Source organism: Rhinolophus hipposideros, assembly GCF_964194185.1.
Source record: "Rhinolophus hipposideros genome assembly, chromosome: 26".
In the NCBI taxonomy this organism is placed as follows: Eukaryota; Metazoa; Chordata; class Mammalia; order Chiroptera; family Rhinolophidae; genus Rhinolophus; species Rhinolophus hipposideros.
Window position 1 is genome coordinate 13,973,624 of NC_138072.1, and position 19,856 is coordinate 13,993,479.

The 19,856-nt window shown below is 53.0% G+C and overlaps 2 protein-coding genes across 2 annotated transcripts; both read right to left on the minus strand.

Annotated features, from left to right (window-relative positions):
* Positions 1 to 8,956: 8,956 nt before the first annotated feature.
* On the minus strand, positions 8,957 to 12,886 carry PYCR2 (pyrroline-5-carboxylate reductase 2). Its single transcript, XM_081039245.1, has 7 exons — positions 12,664 to 12,886; positions 12,298 to 12,368; positions 11,113 to 11,292; positions 10,793 to 11,014; positions 10,492 to 10,584; positions 10,142 to 10,305; positions 8,957 to 9,580 (listed from the first exon to the last, which is right to left on the minus strand). The coding sequence occupies exons 1-7, from the start codon at positions 12,728 to 12,730 to the stop codon at positions 9,415 to 9,417; spliced, it is 963 nt and encodes a 320-aa protein (XP_080895371.1). The 5' UTR covers positions 12,731 to 12,886; the 3' UTR covers positions 8,957 to 9,414.
* Positions 12,887 to 17,570: 4,684 nt separating this feature from the next.
* LOC308493299 (left-right determination factor 2-like) lies at positions 17,571 to 19,603 on the minus strand (the record flags this gene model as incomplete). Its single annotated transcript, XM_081039267.1, has 4 exons — positions 17,571 to 17,934; positions 18,290 to 18,532; positions 18,709 to 18,955; positions 19,354 to 19,603. 4 exons carry the CDS (start codon positions 19,601 to 19,603, stop codon positions 17,571 to 17,573), a joined length of 1,104 nt encoding a protein of 367 aa, XP_080895393.1.
* Between the last annotated feature and the right edge of the window lie 253 nt (positions 19,604 to 19,856).

Consider the following 19,856-nt stretch of genomic DNA (forward strand, 5'->3'; position numbering starts at 1 on the left):
TCTTTGACAAACTTTAATCAGATGCACTCTATTCATTCAAACCCTCCAAAAATTAACTCAGAATGGATCGTAGACCTAAATATAAAATGCAAAGCTATAAAACTCTTAGAAGGGAACATCTAGAAGGTAACTCTTAGAAGGAGAAAATTTAGATAAACGTGGGTTTGGCGATGACTTTTTAGATACAACACCACAGGCACGATCCATAAAAGAAATAATGGATAAGCTGAACTTCATTAAATTTAAAAACTGCAAAAAACACTGTCGAGAAAATGAGAAGACAAGCCACAGACTGGGAGAAAATATTTGTAAAAGACAAATCTGATAAAGGACTCTTATCCACAATATACCAAGAACTCTTAACATTCAACAATAAGACAATTAACAACCCAATTAAAACATAGGCAAAAGATCCAGATACCTCACCACAAAAGATAAACACAGATGGAAAATAAGTATATGAAAAAACACTCAACATCGTATGATATTAGGGAAATGCAAATTAAAACAGCAATGAGATACCACTACCCGAAAGACCAAAATCTCAAACACTGACAACACCAAATTCTGGGCAGGCTGGAGTCAAATGTCTGGGTCACAGGATCCCCCACATCTCTAGCTCCAGGCTACTGAGCCCCTCACCCCTGCATGTTTCGTGCAGTGGGCCCCGAAGTCTTTCCTTCAGGAGAATAAAAATCAAATTAAAAAGCTAACTACTTCTGACTCAGCCTGGGAGGCTGTGCTGCCTTGGCTGTGTAATTAAAAATGGAATAACATGTCACGTGAGGGAGGAGCTGGTCCCCTCCCTCCCTGAGACCAGCCTCTCATCTCCCTGCACAGGGGCCCCCGAAAAAGGATGGAGACTGTGGAGCAGGTCAGAGACCCCTCCTGGGATCAAAGCACCAGGCTGCGGGGCCCAGAGGAGGGAGCAGGGAGCATTTCCAGTGCTTGTGTGTGGGTCAGCGTTGACAAAGGTAGGCCAACAAAGGTAGGCCGGGGGTTGGCCTTCACAGCCCCAGCAGGAGCTAAGGGAAGCTGCCCCCCCAGCTGTGTGATCTTAGGTAGCCAGGACCTCTCTGAACAATGAGGGATTCAACCTATGCGACCATTTTTACTGTTTTCCATAAGAAGATTCTAAGACGTGTTAGTTCAGGGTCAGCAGCAATTGAGTAAAACAGAAGCTTCCTCTGGGGTGTGTGTGCGCACATGTGTGAGTGTGTGCACGTGTGTATGAGTGTGTATGCGATCCCTTCCCCGACTACAAGCTGGCCAAGGGCAGCACTTAGGACTTGGGGCTCTTTAACTGCACCAGGACCACAGAGCAGGCTCGCGGTGGTCCCAGGAAATGGTTTTGTTTGGGTTTTAATGGAAAGGCAGGGTCTTCCCGCCAGGTCAAGGGAAACATGTGTCCAAAAACAGGGCCCGGCTTTTTCCCATCTTACAGGCCAGGGTCCCATGGTCTGTGCAGGGAGCAGCTGTAGTAGATTCCAGACCTGAATAGCATAGGGGAAGAAAAGAAACAAAACTGGCCCCTTCAGAGATGGGCAGGATGAGGAGAGTTCACAGAGGGTCACAAGTTTGCATTGGACTGGGGTTCTGGGTCCTGCCCTCAGCAGCTCCGGGGTGCCCAGGACAACCTGCATGCAGGGTACGGACGGGCCTGAAGCAGACCCTATGCACTTATGGGGGAGGACACGCCTGGACACTGCTTCCCTGTGGCCTGGACTTCCGGCTGGTCACCCCTGCAGGGAAGTGCTCAGTGCAGCGGGAACCCCCAGCCCGCAGCTCTGGGGAGTGGCCTCACTATCTCTGATGAGGCCACCACAGCCCTGGCTGGCCATGACCAGCGGAGCCCTCCACGGCCACATCGGCCTTCCTCTAAGGCCCGTCTGACTGATGCTTTTACAGCGGGAGGTGGCCACTGCAGCCACCTCCTCTTTTTCTGAGCATGCTTCCATTTCTCAACGTTCTGGCTTCAGGAACCCAGCCGTGTTCACCCCCAGCCTTCTCACTCGGGTCACCTGGAGCCTCCATCATTGCCAGCCTCGGGTCTATTGCACCCTTGTCCCATGAGCTCCTGGATTTACTCCCCAGACCACCTCTCCCGTTCTCATAGGCTTTTTCTGGTCCTTCCCCTTCACTCTTAACCTTCATAATCCCCAGACTCTGCCTCTTATGGGCTGAACTGTATCCCCCCCAAATTCATGTAGTGAAGCCCTCACCCCCAGTACCTCAGAATGTGTCTATATTTGGAGGTAGGGACTTTAAAGAGGTAATTCAGTTATAATGAGGTCTTCATGGACGGGCCATAATCCGGTATGACTGGTGTCCTTGTGAGAAGAGCAGATTAGGACACAGACACAGGGAACACCGCGTGAGAACACAGGAAAAGGTGCCCCGCTGCAAGCCAAGGAGAGAAGCTTAGGAAGAAGCCCACCCTGCCGACACCTGGGTCTTAGGTTTCCAGCTTCCAGAATTGTGACACAATAAATGTCTATTGCTTAAGGCCCGGTCCGGTTGGGTTGAGTCTCGGGGGTAAAGTGTGAGCACCTCGGGGAGCTGGAAGAAGGTGCGTGCAGCTGAAGGCAAAGTAGACATACTTTATTCAGGCTTATGGGGCTCAATCAGCCCCGTCGTTGGATACAGCCAGCAGCCCCCAGCATGTCTCAGCTGGCCACCTCATGAAACAGCCGGACACCTTTAAACCATGCAGAGACAAAGGTGACGTACAGCCATGGTGCTTACGTAAGAGAACATCTTTCAGACGGACAGCGCCTGCGCTGTGTTCCATCATCTCGGGCCAGCAGGTGGCCAGGTCAGAGCCAGCAGCTGGTTGGGGAGACCAAGGCTATTTTCCCTACAGGCCCCCAATCTGTGTGGTACTTTGTGACAGCAGCCCTAGCTGCTCTTCTCACACAGGTGTCCCCAAAGCTGTCATTCTACTTAGCTCTAACTCATGGTGCCAGGTTACAAATCCACACCTGGGCCTCCAGCCTCTTGGGAGGCCCAGCCTCTGTCCTCACCTGCTCCTCAGGGGTTGCACCCCACTGGAAGGGGTGGCAGAATGGGGTGAGCATAGGCACTGGCCTCTACTGTTGCTCACCACAGCCCTGCGCAAAGCGGAGAGCCTCAGTTTTCGCATTTGTCAAACACCCACTTGACAGGGTTGTTTGTGAGGATCTGGGAAGGTATATAAAGGGCCTAGCTCTGGGTTTGACCTGTACTTGACACTCAATAAATGGCAGCTGTTATTTTTATCATTTGTCACAAACCTGATCTCTTTCTAGTATTTCTCTGGTAGTTCATGGAGTCATCAAGCTGAGACCGTGGCCTGGCCGCCACACCTGCTCCCCTTCACCTGTCCCCATCTCATGGGTTTGTTTGCTTCATTAGCTCAACAATCCCCACAAGCACCTACTTACTCACCTATCTGCTAACCCACAGCCACTGTGCTGGGCTGAGCACACAAGCGGGGAGGCTGTGGGCCAGAGGGGCTTCAGCTTATCTGCTTCAGCTGATAATTTACACACACTGATTTGTAAACAAGCAATTACACTACACGGGGATGTGTTGGGGGAAGGGGGGGTCCTTACGCCTTGTGGATTACCCTCTTCAACTGGCCTCTCTCATCTTTTACCCAGATGGCGGCAAGACTCACATTACTGTTCTTCGAGGCTTCCAGAGTTTTCTTTCTTAAGCAAAAATAGGCCAGATCCCTCCCTGCGTTAAACCCTCCCGTGGCTGCACCTGCCTTCCAATGGGCCCAGTCCGGTGTCACCTGGGCCTTCCTGTCTATCACCCAGCCTCCCCCCCCCCGTCTCCCCCCACATTCCCTCTTCATTCTTGCCATGTGAAAGACTATCACTGGGCATCAGTCCCCACCACCATCGCCAGGGTGTCACTCCTAGGCCCACTCTGGCCCTTTACCACCTCTCTCTATCTGGAAAACTCGCCTTATCCTTCAAGACCTATCTTCACCTATCTTTAGCATAACCTCCTTCACAGAGTCTTCCCGAACCCTTGACTGCCTCTATCAGAGCTCTTATCTCCTTGTAGTATGGAGCTTGCAGCGATCTCTTTCATATCTACTCTCCCCGCCAGATCAGAAACCCCAGTGGGGAGGAAGAGATCAGGTCTGGTTTTATCTGTGGCCCCACAGTCTGGCACATAGTCTTCATGTGTGCAGACCGAATAAATGACTGAATAAATAAATGCATGCGAGTCAGATTGAGCCAGGTGCTTCTCACACCTCATCCCATTTAATCCTCACTTGACTGAGCAAGTACAAGATTATAGGAAGGTCAGCTTCAGCCTCTGCCCTCCCCACCCCCCTGACCCCGACAGTCCCCTAGGGTTCTTTTTTACCTGGACCCCCATTTCCCAGGGTTGGCCCTGAATATCTCAGGACATGGACACCACACCATGGAGGGTCCTGATACATGAATAATGTGCATTTCATATGCCCATAAGGAGATCTAAATAAATCCACATTTATTTATTTGGCAATCATGCAGGTATTCTTCTCGGCACTTCACCTTTCTCGTCTATCTCCCTGGATACCCAGGAATGTTGGCTGCAGGCCATGATCAGCTCAATTCAATTTAACAAGCATTTGTCCAGCTCCCAGGTCAGTGCCAGGCAGTGGTTCCCATGCCGGCTGAGGGTCAGAAGCTCTGATTCTGAGGTTTGGGTGAGAGATGAGGGTGCGCAACATTTAGAGAGCAGAAAAGGCAAGGAGAAGACATTTCCAGTGGAGGAAATGGGCTGAGCAATAACTGGGTAGGTAGGTCGGGGCATGTGGTAAAGGTGGGTCTGGGGTCAGACAGAGGAAGCATTTTGGAGAGTCAAGGGTAATAAGATTAGAAACAGGGCTCAATAAATGCTAGTTTCCTCTCCATTTTCCTTCATTAAAAAAGGCAGGTGAGGGCTGGCCCAGTGGCTCAGGTGATTGGAGCTCCGTGCTCCTAACTCCGAAGGCTGCCGGTTCGATTCCTACATGGGTCAGTGGGCTCTCAACCACAAGGTTGCCGGAGGTTGCCGGTTCAATTCCTCGAGTCCCGCAAGGGATGGTGGGCTGCGCCCCCTGCAACTATAAATGGCAACTGGACCTGGAGCTGAGCTGCGCCCTCCACAACTAAGACTGAAAGGACAAGAACTTGATTTGGAAAAAAGTCCTGAAAGTACACACTGTTCCCCAATAAAGTCCTGTTCCCCTTCCCCAATAAAATCTTTTTTTTAAAAAAATCTGGAAAAAAAAAAAAGGCAGGCAATACAATCGGTTTAAGAACCAGGTTCGTTTAAGAACCAGGCCTGGAGCCAGTGGTGCCCAGGGAACAGGCCATGGCCCACCCAGACCAGGGCTGACTCTGGCTCCACCAGGCCCTGGCTTTGGGGCCTGTGCTCCCAGTTAACTTCTCTGAGCCTTAGATTCCTTAGATTACCATCAAACCAACAGTAGCCTTGGTTATTGGGGCTCGCCTCCTGCTGACCCCAGCCCAGTCCTGAATCTCCTTTAACCCTGGCCTCCACCCTTCCAGGTGGGGACTGCTATCGTCCTCACACTGCGGAGAAGTTCCTGGAGGGTGAGTAGCTAGCCCAAGGTCATACGGCTTCCTAGTAAGTGATCTGACTCGCAAGGCCTCTTGAACAAGACTGCTGTGTATTGATTCAGACGGCCTACAACAAACCTGGACACTGTTGGGCACTCGATAAGAGTTGTCTTCCTCGGCTCTGGACGCCCAGGGGAGGGGCCCAGGTGTGTGGGCAGCCGGAAGGCCCACCGGGGATGACGATGATGGTGAGGGACAGAGGGCAAGGGCTGTTCCAAAGAAGATTCAAGATCTCCCCTCTCTCACCAACACTGTTTTGTGACTACACGACATCACGTGCCCCAGCTGGCACGCGGGGCGCGGAGCCGGATCGGGTGTCTCTGATCCGGTTTCTCCCCAGGACGCAGCACCCTGGATTTTGTCGTCAGCGCAGGTGACCCAGGGCGTTCACTAGTTAGCGCCTGGCGCCCTCTAGTGGCACAGGTGAGCCTTTCCTTTGCCAGGGCCCTTTTCCAGGCCGTGGGACCTGAACAGAGCCCGGCTTCCGGGACTAGCTTTCCCAGTGGGCCGGCGTGTAGGAGCGTCGTTAGGAACCACCTGCTGTCCTTGAAAGCTCATCTGTGAGAGTGGGAGGGAAATTGGACTGGACTCCGAAGGCTGGAATCCTGTCCCCAGCTCCCCTCGTTTCCTTAGGTTCTTCATGTGCCAGGTGGGGCTGCTTATAGGCTCCCCACCTCCCTCCCAGGATGCTGTGAGAATCCTATTGGATGTGATGAGTGACAGCAGCTTCTTGTCGGGTCAAAAGCACTAGTAAAGAGCAAAGTATTGTGTTCATGAGAAAGTAACCAACAGAGCAAGTTCCAGGACGCTAAGGGCCAATGAAGGGCTGAGGGCAGCAGCTGGGGCAGAGGAGCTGAAGAGAAGGGGAAGGTATTCCCAGGAGAGGGGTGGGCTAAGCAAGACCCTGGAGGCCAGGGGCTTCAGCAGACACAGACGTATCTGTTTGGGGCAAAGGGAGCCTGATGGGGAGAGGTGTGCAATGGTATTGGAAAAAGAAGTCCATAAATGCTCGTTTCTTGTTCCTTTGTCTTAATTCAAAGGGCAGAGAGGAATGATAGTTTTATTTGCTTCTATAAAACAGAAAAAATTAAAGTGTCTACGTCTCTGAGTGGGTTTCCCAGGAACTTGGTAACTCTCAAAACAAGGTCCCTGCCCCCACTGAAGGTGGTAAGGAGGCCAGTCCCACTCTGTTCCTTCCCGGGCCCCTCCCAGGGACCCCTGCAGCAGCATGTCCTGCCTGCATCCCCCACTCCTCACCCAGCCTGCTTTTCAGGTCACTCCTGTATTCCAGCAGGAGGGCCCCTCCCTTAGAGCAGTGAGAGTGGCAATGCCTGCCAGAGGCAGGACAGTTCAGTGCTTCAGAAAACGGGCCTTGGTTTTAGTCACCCAGGGTTTTCCTGTCACTGGCCGTGCGCCTAATTTGCCCAACCATCAGTGTTTCCATCAGTAAAATACAGACTCAATAACAACATCCTCATTCCTCAAGTAAAGATTAAATGAGATTATGTATCTTGTACACAAAATAATTGTCTGGCACTGGGGAAAACACATGTTCGTGTACCATGGATGTTTCTATGTTTTAAGTTATACATGAGAAGCTGCTTGACAAGCAACATGGGCCAGGCCTTCCATCTCAGAAAAGAGGAAACCCTGCAGTGTGTGTTATAGAAAGGGGAGGGGCTGTCAGGGCAACACTGTCACCTGCTCAGGTCCCACCAGGCTGCACTGTGACTCAGATGTAGAATGGAGAGGAGCGAGCAGTCAGGCTCTCCAGTGTCCCTCCAAGCGTTGCTTAGTAACGGTCACCTAGGGACGCAGATGAAGCTGCCTGGCAGGGCCAGTGGGGAGCAGTGGAAACATTTTTTAATCTTTTAACTATGTCACCTTGGACAGCTCACCAGCAGGCCTAGTACAGAGGACAGGATTTGGTATCAGATGTGGATTGGAATCCTGGCACCACTTCCTAGCTAATTAAAACCTCAGCAACATATTTTGTTGTTTTGGAACTTTATGAAGTGTAATTTACATGCCATAAAATTCACCCACTTTAAGTGTACTATTCAAAGATTATCTATGTACACTCGGGCAACCATCACCACAATCTTCTCTTAAATCATTTCTGTTACTCCAAACAGGAATCTCGTGCTCTTCCCAATTCCACCCCAGCCCTAGACAACCACTCTGTAGATTTGCATTTTCTGGACATTTCATATAAATGGAATCATATAATTTGTGGCCTTTTGTGACTGGCTGCTATCAGTTAGCATATGTTTTTGAGGTCCATCACACTGTAGCATGTCAATTTAACCTTCTGAGGAAATGCCACTGTTTTCCAAAGTAGCTGCTCCATTTTCTATTCCCACCAGCAATACATGAGGGTTCTAATTTCTCACATTTTTGCCAACACTTTTCTTTTTTTTTTTTAAGAGAGAGCATGAAGTGGCATCTCATTGGGTTTTGAGTTGCATTTCCCTAATAACTAATGATGTTGAGCATCGTTTCATGTGCTCATGTGCCATTTGTATATCCTCTTTGGGGAAAGGTCTACTCGAATCTTTTTGGGCAACTTAACCTCTTTGAGCATCACCTTACTTTTAAGTTATACCCGGTTCCTAAGACCATGAGGTTTTATGTAAGGGATTTGCAAAAGGGCCTGCCATGTAATGGGGCATAACATGATAGCTTTTACTATTGTGGTCACTTTGGCCCCATAGGACTGAGCCTTCCTCGTGGGCTCACAGGTTTAGAGTTGGAGCCAGGGCTGCCCGGACTCGGGAACAGAAGGCTCTCCTCCCTCCTCAGCAGGTGGTGAAGGACAAGGGGTCTACAGTGTTATAGATGTTCTGTTGAGCAATCCCACATGGCCTCACTTCACACCCACCAGAACCTTTTCATGAAGCACGACCATACTGATGGAGGATGAAATCTTGAGGTCAGAGATACTCAGTAATCTCTCCCAGTCGCCTAGTTGAAAGTGGTAGGATCTCCCAGGTTGCCAGATGCTGTTGCCAATGGCACAGGCAGCGAGCTCCTATGGACGAGAGCCAGGCACACTGGCCTGTGTGGGGAAATCACAGGCCCCGTCTGGCTGTGTGGATGGCATACCCAGCCTTGGCTTCTGGGAGGCAGGACAGCGGGCGGCTAAGAACACAGACAGCCCCCACACTGACCAGCAGCTCAGCTGGGCTGCGTACCCTCTCCAGGCTTCAGCATCTTCTATAGAGCCGCCCTCGGGGAGGATTTCTTCTCTCACTTTGTGTCCTTAGTGCTCCCCACAGAAGCAGGGAGCACCTAGCCAGGGCCTTGAGTTCTCTAGAATGACGACTTGGGATTAAGCACAAGAGAAGCAGGGTAACAAAACATAAAACTTTATTAAAGCAGCTAAACTTAGCACTTCCTCAATGGTGCACCTATGAAGCGACAGTTAAATATGAGCTGTCTCATTTCGTGCATTTCTGCTTCATCGTGACAATTCTAACGTTGCTCATCTTCCATTCACAGAGAAATGCCCTCGTCATGTTTTGTACCTCTCGCCTCCTTGATGTGCCATCACACTGACGCTGCTTTGTGCTCCAGCTGGAGAACCCCAATTGAGGGGTTCCCCCGACTGGGGCTCTGACAGTGGGAGGTGTGCAGGACATCTGGCTTTCAACCACCCCTTCGGAGTATCTTCCAGCAGGGGACAGCAGGGGAAACTAGGGCTTCTTGGTCTGAACAGATTTGAGGTTTAGTAACAAGGATCTGGCCTCACCCTGCACGGCCCCTTCAGGCGAGGGCTCTGGGCACAGAGTGGGACGAGGCTACCTCAGTCCTTCTTGCCTCCCAGGGCCGGGCTTCTCGTGAGAAGCTTCCCTGAGCTGCCAGGGGATAGCGTGGACACTGTGGGGGATTCCAGCTTCACTCTGTCCAGTAGGGTCTTCTTGAGGGCCGCTGAGGAGATCTTTTCTTGGTCAGCCATGGACTGCAGCTCTCTGCAGACCAAGCCGGAGAGGGGTTGAAGGAGGAAGGCAATAAAGCTTGGAGCAGAGTTTCACGAGGCTTCCCCATCCACACAACCCCCAACCCTTGCTCCCATGATACCACCCAAGATGAGAACCCTGCACTAAACACTCCCCCAAGCTTCGCAGAGCGCTCTTTAACTACGTGTGGCTTCCTACACAGATGTAGAGCGCCAGAAGGTAGCTGTGGTCATATAGGACAGAGGGTGGAAAGTGACAGGGATTGGAGTTCATGAACTTGAAGCTAAATCCTGTCTCAATTGCTTGTTAGCTGTTTGATCCTGGGAAAAATCGTCTGAGTCTCACCTTCCTCATCTATAAACCAAAGCTAATCCCAACTATCAGAACTGTGATGAGAATTCAATGAAGACCTGCAAACTCTTAGCTAAACAGAGTCTAATAAGTCATGGTTATTAACAGAACACAGACTCCAACCCTGCTAATGGGACCAAAGACGACAGCTTCTGCAAGACCCAACCCAGCCCAGGGACCGGCTGGGAATTGGGGGGCCTAGGGCAGAGGAGAGCAACCCACCGTGTTCGGATGCAGGAGGCCTCAACTGCATTGATGAGCAGGGAGCGGAAGCCCCCACTCTCTAGGAAGTGCAGGGCGTGGATGGTGGCCCCTCCGGGGGAGCAGACATTGTCCTTGAGCTGGCCTGGATGCTGCTCGGAGTCCAGCAGCATCTTAGCAGCCCCCTAAGGCAGGAAGGGGGTATTAGAGGAGCAAACTGCCAGTACACCTTGGGACAGGTTTCTCCACAACCACTGCTCTTCCCCAATGCCTATCTATACCTTGCAACCAACCCCTGCCCCCAGCTCACGGACACACAAGAACCCCCAATGCATACCCTGGTCCAGAACATGCAGGGGGAAGATACTGACCAGCAAGGCCTGAGCCCCCAGTCGGACTGCTAGGCGCCGCGGCAGGCCCATCTTCACCCCACCATCAGCCAACGCGTCCAGGGCCATGAACGCCTGTGGAGACACTCATTGGTCCTGGGGCAGCAGGCACCAAGGGCATTCCTTGGGGTCTGCTTTGCCTGATGCCTGGAGCTAGTGCCAAGGATCAGCCTCATCTACCAGCCAACTGTGCTCAAGGGGTGGACAACAGCCCCAAGCCTGCCTGCCATCCCATCTTGCTCCCCTGCGTCCCCAAAAGGCTGCATAAGTCTAGGGGCCTCACGTAGGCAGGCCCACTGCCACTGAGCCCGGTCACGGCGTCAATCAGGTCCTCCTCCACCTCCGTGCAGAAGCCCACACTGCTCATGAGCTGCTCCAGGAGCTGCCCGTCCTCCACCAAGGCGTGGGTGCCCGTGGCGTACACTGTGGCACCCTCCCGCACCACCACAGGTGTGTTGGTCATGCAGCGAATCACTTTGGGGGCCGGCTGGAACGCCATCAGCTTCTGCAGCAAGGAAGAGGGCCGAGTGAGTTGCCAGGGCACTGCACCCACTAGCACCCACCCCTATCCTTACACAGGGCCACCAGGGCTGAGATGGGCACCTTCTCCACCGAGCTGATGGTGACACCGGCTGCACAGGAGACGACGATGTGCCTGGCCTGGACGTCGGCCCCAATCTCGTCCAGGATGAAGGGGATGATGTGTGGCTTCACGGCCAGGAACAGGACGTCACTGTGTCTCACTGTCTCCTTGTTGTTCCGGGTCAGGTTCACCCCCAACTTCTGCAGGAGGAGACTGCCTAGCTCACAGTGCAGGGCAGTTACACCAGGCCCAGACCCGCCCAAGGAGCAGCCAAACCCCTGCCAAGCCCTCTCCCTGCTTCAGCCTGGAATTCCCTGCCCTGTCCTCTAACGGTCTGTCCCTACCCCCGTGGGCACCAAGTTTTCCAGTGTTGCTACTGGGCAAGTGAGCACAGGCGCTGGGCATGGACAAGCTTCTCCATGGCAACCAGGAAAGGGCTGTCCCACATTCCCCCCAACCTGGAACCCAAGTCACGGCTCTGCCAGGTAGGCTCCATGGAGGCTCCTTGGCTGGAAAGTGGCAGAGGGAAAGGGGAAATGCTAGCGCCCAAGGGTCAGAAGTAGAGCTGGGTCTGGCCCTATCCCAACCCTGGAAACTTGCTCATGAGACTGCATGGTCTCCGTATGGTCTAGCGTGGGCTGAAGGACACCCATCCCTCTAGGACTCCAACCCGTGAAGCAGGGCCCTCCAGTGCTAGGAACACCAGCCATCCTAGACCCAGACAGGTGACACCGCCCAGGTTTCAGGTGAAGACTTGGGATATTCTTTCTTGAGAGAGGAACCACTAACTTGCCCGATTCTTTCCCAACACGTTCATTCATGCCTCAGAATAACTCAATAGCAAAGTGGCTACTGTGGTCTCCCACTGTATTAATGAGGAAACGGAGGCTCGGAGTACCTAACGGTCACACAGCTAGTCCACGAAGCCAAACAAATATGTACTGGGTACCTCCTGTGCGCCAGGTGCTTTCCATACATAAATACCTCAATTAAACTTCTGATCACCCCAGCGCCTGGATTTGACCCCCAGTCTGTTTGTCGGGAAGCTCCCACCATAGAGCTGCGCCCGGGCTCGGGCAGGAGGCCGGCGATGGTCCCGGCGGCGCGGGCAGCACCGCAGCCCCCGCTCAGGAGCGCAGCGCGTCGGCCCTCCCGGGCCTGGGTCTCCACGCTCTTCCCCACGCCCGGTCCTGGGCCCCACTTACCCTAAGCGCAGACACCGTGGGCAGGTCCATTTCCGGGGAGCTGGCTATTATCTTGTGAGCCGACAAGATGCCTGCCGCAGACAGGGGCTTTTCAACCGGGGATCATGTCCCCCCCCCGTTCCCACGCTTTCCCGCGGAAAGCGGCATCAAAACCCGCCACCGCTAAGGGTGCCGGTGTCCCTCGTCTCCCTCAAGCCCTTGCACCGACAGATGACTCTTGCTCCTTAACAGACCTCCCCCACCAGACGCAGATAAGCCCTTTCTTCATTCATTCATTCATTCATTCGTTCGTTCGTGGCGTGGAGGGCGGTGCGCAGCCCAGGCTCGGGGCGCACGCGCACCCGCCTCCCGCCTCCACTCGCTCACCTGCGGCCGTGAAGCCCCGCACCAGGGCACAGGCCAGCTGGCCCGCGCCGATGAAGCCCACGCTCATGGTCCCGGGCTCGGCGTCTCCCCGGCAGCCGCGGAAATCCACTCAACGCGGACCCGAGATACCGTAAGGGACAGGTGGACGGTGCGCGAGTCCAGCGCGACGCCCACTTCCAGCAGCTTCCGGCCGGATCGCGCTACCCCTCGGCCCTCAGACCCCGCCCCAGGCCCACACGTGGCCCCGCCCCGCCCAGGCGGCCAATCCGAGGCCAAGTCGGGGCTGTGCGCCCGCCTCCTTGCACGGGATTGGCGCGCGGAACCTCAGACTCGACGCCCGGAAGCCGGGATCCCCGCCTTGTGTGCGACCCTACGCCGCCGCCGGGAGGCCGGTTCCCGCACCTGCGGGGCTGGGGGCTGCGGGCTGAGGCCTGAGGCCGAGCAGAGGTGTGGCTGACGTTATTTCTGGCGCGGGCCATCAGCTGCCCGTGTGAGCCAGAGGAGCTCTGCGGGTTGCCGATTGGAGGGGACGAGTGTGCCCACCTCCCCACCCCCCCACCGCCAGCGGTTCAGACAAAATCGTGGAGCCCTGTGGGCTCCGAGCAGGCGCCTCGGTGTGCCCCGGGAGTCCGTCCGCTTCCTCCAGGCCCAAGCCGGAGGCGGCAGGGGCAGCCGCGGTTACTCACCTGAACTTGCATCCTTCCCGCGAATTGGTCCTAACTATTAATGGCTTGCAAATAGGGTCAGTTCCTCCGTTTAGGAAATGATGGGCTCCCTAGGGTCTAGCTAAAGTATTACTTCCTCCACCGTCTCTCCATCGGTTTTTCTGGGCCTTTCTGTATTCACACCCCCACCCCCAGCAGAGGGCCGCTTTCTGCGATTTTCTTCTAACTGATCACATTCCCGAGGAAGTTCGGTACCCAGGTCCTCAGTTGCTGCACCCCTGAAAGTGAGGACCAAATGTTTATTATTAAGCAAAATAATATTTGCATGGCTTTTTCAGATTAGAAAAGTAATGCATGCATGTTGAGGAAAATTTGGAAAATACAAAAAAAAAAGTAAAAGAAAGTCAAAATCGCCTTAATGCATGCATGTTGAGGAAAATTTGGAAAATACAAAAAAAAAAGTAAAAGAAAGTCAAAATCGCCTATAATCATACTTCCTAAAGACAGTTTCTTATAAATATTTCTGGTGTATTTCCATGCATTGTTTCCCATGCATATATACTTTTTCCATCATTGGAAATAACTGATACACATAGAGTTTTTAAAGTTCTATACTAGATATATAATAAGCATTTTCCAATGTCACTGCAGTTACTTAAAACAAGATTTTAGTGACTACTTAGCGTTCCATTGGTGTGCCACAGGCACCGCACTAATTTAACCATTCTCCCAGAGATCAACATTAGGTTCGTTTATTCATTCAATGGATATTTATCGAGCCAGGTTCTGGGGCACAGCTGTGAACAAAACATATGGAAGTCCGTGTGTGTGTGTGTGTGTGTGTGTGTGTGTGTGTGTGTGTGTGTGTGTGTGCTGGGGTGGAGTGGAGTGGAGTGGAGTGTTTGAGACAATAGTGTCTCCTATCAGACTCCTTACACACATCCATCCCTTACTTGCTTGCCTTGTTATCTCCTGTCTCAGCTTCCAGGGGTAGAGGTGAAAAAGGAAGACTATAGGGCTTAGGAAAGGCCATGCTGGTGACTCCAGTGCTGGCTTGATCCCCAGCCAGGGCAGGCCACACAGGAGAGGGCACAGCCAAGGCACTGGTCCTCCTGGCTAAGCTTGGACATGTGAGCCACTGCCCAGAAACTGGTTATTTTTTGTGGTATTTTGAGATCTATTATTTTTTCCTCTCCAAAGTTTAAAGTTTATATGTACTATAATATATGTTCTATATCTATATATAAGTGGTGTTATATATTTTAATTGTAGGCAATCTTATTTTATTCTCTTATAATAACGTTGCTGACTCTAAAAGCCCATTTCATTGGCGCCGTGGCCTCTGCCATGGCTGCCGTGGCAATTACATCTGACTCCTGTGAATTTCCTTTGGGCTGAAGTGCTGGATGGATGAGATAGATGAGAAGAGGAAAGGCCCGTTCTCCCCACCCAGCCGTTTAGGATACACCCTCAAGGAGAGCCCCAGCCTGGTACTGCTATCCTGCCATGGACAGATACTCTCTGTGTCAACACCTGTCTTCTTGAGGGCCCACTGTATCTATCCTCTTCCTCCATCTGAACAGACAGAGAATTCCAGAAAGGAAATGGGAATGTTCACTAAGCCTCCAGGACTGCCCACCTTCACCTGCTCCTCTAATCCTTTCACCTACCAGTCAGATGGGTTCAGCTGTTCCTGCCCTCCTCCCCTCTCACTCCGCCATGTTCTGCCCCCTCTCCCTTTCCAGCACAGTGGGCCCAGCTGGTTTCTCTGCTCCAGGTCCCATAGGTCAAATCAAGGTGTCAGCTGATCTGAGTTCTTACCTGGAGGCTCCGGGGCAGCCTCAGCTTCCAGACTCATCCATGTTGTCAGCAGAATTCAGTTCCATAAGGCTGTAGGACTGAGGTCTCCTTTCCTTACTGGCTATCAGCCAGGAGTTGTTCTCAGCTTCTAGAGGCCACTCAGATTTTTTGGTTCCTGATCACCTTCATCTTTAAAAGAGCAATGGTAGCTTGAGTCCTTCTTACACTTCAAATCTCTCTGCCCTCCCCTTCTGCCTCCTCTCCTGCCTCCAACCAGAGAAAGTTCTCTGAAGGGATCACGTGATTAGATGGGGTGCACCTGTGTAATCCAAGATACTCTCCCTATTTTAAGGTCTGAAGACTTAATGACATCTGCCAAGTCCCTTTTGCCACGTCACCTAACATAGCCACAGATTCCAAGGATTAAGGGAACGTGGACATAATTGGGGAGAACATTCTGCCCATCTCACTGTCTTCCTGTGCTAATGAGCACATCCTTACATTGTGAAATGAAGCCAATCTCCTGGATGTTTGAGCTCACGTGGACGATGGGAGCTGGCCCATCTTTGCTACTGATTGCATGTGAGTGGGAGTCCACAGACCTTTTAGAGCCACTGAATAGCTGGTGGAATTCTTCAGATAATACTGATATCCTTCTTGTAGAGAAAGCAACGGTACGCCCCAGTTCTCACAGCAGCCCAAGTGGGAAGGCTTCACTCTGATGTCTTATGGAGATGATCTAGCCATTTACAAGTCAGAGCAAAATCCTCTCCCTCTACGAACAATATTCTTGCCATGTCTTCAAATGCTGACTGTCCATAGACGAGCACCGGTTTTCCCTCCACTATTCAGTTGCTATTAATTAGCACTGTCGGTAAAAAGAGAGTCCATGAACTTCAATGGTCAGGCATAGGGAAACCCAGCTGACTGGGAAAGGTAAGCGTAGGGGAATTGCCAGATGTGGCAGCTCCCAAATGACATGTTAACCTAATGCCTGTGTCACCAGCAGAGCACATTTACTGGTGTGTGGGGTGGGAAGGAGCTTAGAACTCATTCCATGGGGTAGAGATTCAACAGATTTGTGTTGCCTCGGTCTTGATTTTTTTCATCTGAAAAATGGGAGTAATAACAGCTATCTAAGGGATAATTGCAAGAATTAAGTGATGTAATGTGTATGAAATTGCCTAGCACAGCTCTCCGGTTCATCGTGAATGTTCAGTAGATGTTAGCTTGCTCACCACACGACTGTCACGCCCCTCTGTGTCCCCATAACCACTATTGCAAGGATTAAAGTGCTTTCTAAAGAGGTGGCATGTGAGTGATTGTTTACAATACTATTTTGGGGATGAGAGTTGGGGAAGGGATATAAATATTATAAATGAAAATGAAATCTAAATTGAGTTATTGCTGTCTTCAGCACCTCCAGAAGTTGGGAGTCTTTGGGGGTTCCCCTTTCTTCAGTTCATTATGTTGCTCTCATTCCCCATTGTTGCTCCCTTCTCCTATGCGAAGGAGAAATTAAATATAGAGATTATTAAATACTCAAAATTAAATACAGAGACAAAGGAGTGAAACATCACTTTTATTTCAGCAGATTATCTACGTTCAATTGTTTTTTGCTAAATAATAATAATAAAAGAAAAGTCATAAGTACATGTGGTGTTAACTGGTGATAAGTTCTCTAAAACAGTGGGGAAAGTAACTCAATAGGCACAGACAATGCTCTGCCTGCAGAGGAGGGGGTGAGGTTAGGGCTGTAGGATCCCCAGGGCAGTGCCATCATAGAGCTGAATCCCATCTCCTTATTTTTACAAGGAGATGGTGGCCCAAAGCCATCTGCATTTGCTTGAGGTCACAGCTTGTGGCCCTGTTACATCCAGAAACCAGGAGTCCTGATTCCCTGTCCACTGCCCCAGCCTGAAGCTCTTCATCCTCCCTCCATCCCCCTCTCAGGGGAACACGGACCACGGTATGTTTATGAAAGTCCAGATGGGTCAACGTTTTGGAGGCTGGAGGTTCTTTTTTAGACATCCTCTCTATGGAGGAGAAACACTGGGATTTTTTTGGTTTGCTTTCATTCATCATGTAATAGAGTAAATCCGTTCTTTCCCCCCAGTTCTTATGGTAGGGTGTGTTGTCCCATACTCAGTTGAGCGTTTGCCAGCAAACAGAAGCTCCCAGCCAACAATCTGTCCATGCTCAGCTCTGTCCGCTAACAAGTAGGCGGGCACTTCCTCCTCAGCAACCCCGAGTGCCAGTAGTTACTCCTATAAGTGCTTAGGGTAATGGACAGGAGGACAAGAAATGGAAGGACACTTGGAAGGTAAACTAGGTGCGCTAATTGGAGCAGGGGTCCCTTGCTAAGTACAAAACTAAAACCTACATTAAGACCTGCTTCGAGGCACGTGTTTAGTCAGATCCCTCGTTGGCTACCCCCAGCACCTACGGCTCCAGCCTCCTGGGCACGGGCGCCCCGTCCGAGGCACAGCTGCACTTCCGCACCCTCATGTTGGGCAGGCTGACCACCTGGGCCCGGGGCTTGCCGCCCTCCTTGACTCTGACAATCATGGGCAGCGAGGTCGTCTCCGAGGCGACGCACTGCCGTGGCCCCAGAAACGGCCACTTGAAGCTCAGAGTCTCCGGGGGCTGCTGGCAGCTGCCCACACACTCGTAGGCCAGGAAGCCCGGGGGCTCCAGGACCCAGTTCTCAGCCCACTTCCTCCCCTGCAGGTCAATGTACATTTCTTGGCGGCAGCAGCGCGTGTCCTGGGTCACTGGGGCCTCAGGGTCACAATTGTCCTGAGCTCTGTGGGGGCAAGGAGAGGCAGAGTCCGAGGTCAGCTGGGAAGGCTGAGGCAGGGGACCCACGGTGGGGCCTAGAGGGGCCCCTGGGGGACGAGATTAGGGTCCGTGTCTCATGTAAAAAAAGCTGGATTATTTGTGATAAGGATGGATACCTAGAAATAACCTTAAAAATACGTGATATTATTAATTATATAATAATAATGATATAAGTGATACCCTAAATAATAAGTGCTATTACTTCTAAGAGTCTAAGGACTTTCATACATTCATTCACTCCCAAAGCACTTTGAGAGAAGAAAAGATGCCCATTTCGATTTCAATGCAATTTCCTATTTGTCTTGATCCACAGCACCTACCCGTAATCCCTGAGGTCCAGGGTGTGCAGCTCCAGCTGGGGCTCGCCCTGCCTGGCGCCCGGCGGCCCCTGGGCGGCGAAGTGGACCAGCTTATGGGCGCTGGAGGCCAGCGGGCCCAGGTGCTCCCTCTGTACCGACACCTGCAGCAGCAGCGGCTGCCGAGGTGGGCTCAGCTGCTGCCAGAAGTTCACGGCCTCTGTCACGTCGAAGGCCTTCCAGCCGCTCTCGTGGATGGACACCAGCCTGTGACACCACATGGAGACGGAGACCCTCGCTGTGGGGTGGGGACTGGGGGAGCCTCTCTCACCCCCACCCCATCCCCCTCCCGGAGTAGCCTAGGCAAGACCCGCCCCGAATCTCCTCCCTCTTGTCCCTCTCCCCAACACTGGGTCCAGTCCCCCTCTCCTCTGTCCTCCCACCTGGAGTCAATGAGTGAGGTGCGGTTGGAGCCGTCCTCTCGGACGTGCAGCCACTGGATGGTGACCCGAGCCCGGTCGCTGCGTGGGGAGAGCAGCTCGTGCCTGCGGAGCGCAGCCTTGGGGACAGGCTCCTGGAAGAGGCGCAGCACGGCCTGCACCAGCTCGCTGTTGGGGGGCAGCCGCTGCTCCATGCGGAACACCAGCAGGTGCGTGGAGGCCTCAGACACCAGGAACCTGCCGGCCACCTCTGGGGACACGTGCAGGGTCAGCAGGGCCTCTCCAGGCAGGGGAGCTCTGAGGGTGGCAGGGCCACTGAGGTGGCAGCCAGGGGGCGAGAGAACAGCTCCTGTTCTGTCTTCCTGGGCCAAGCCTGGTTACCTACAAATCCCCCTCGGCTCTGTGGTCTTGTTTGCAAGGATCTCCACCAGCAGGAAGGGGCAGCCCTAGGGCCCTGAGCTAACAGGTCAGCAGAGATGTTAAAGATCAGAGTTCTCACCTTGGGGCCCTTGAGTCTAGCTCTGGGCACCAAGAGGATTAGCCCAGGCCCAGACAGGGGCCCCAGACAGCTTCCCCAGACGGGCACATCCAGTCTTAGCCCCCCACCCACACCCAGGCCCAGGGAGCAGCAAGGAGCGAGGGTCTCACCTCGGAAGTTCTGGCTGAACCTCTTCCCCCGGGAGGGGGCCCCATGGCTGCGCTTCAGCAGGGCCACGTACTGGGCCCTCACGGGGGCAGGGATGACCAGCTCCTCCACGTCGCCCTTGTCCAGCACGGGCACCTCCCTGAGACGCAGCTGCTGCAGCAGGCTGCCCAGGATCTGCTCTTCTGTCATGGCTGCCCCAGGGTGGGTCAGGGGCAGCGCCCAGAGTGCCCAGCAGAGCCACAGGGACCTCATGGTGCTGCTCAGAAGGAGGAACAGAGAGGGCGTGTCCCCTGAGGAGGCTCCAGGATGGTCCCAGCTGGGCGTGCTGAGAGCCAGGCTGGGCCAGCTTTATAGCCAGCCCTGGGCTGGGCCTGGGTGGTGGGAGGGAGGGAGGGAGGTCACACCCCTCGCCCTCCTGGGAGCTCAGTGGCCAGACAGGTCCCTGCGCCCCCAGGAGGGGGGCCGTCTAGAAAGGGCACAAAGGCTGTGTGGATGCCACACAGGC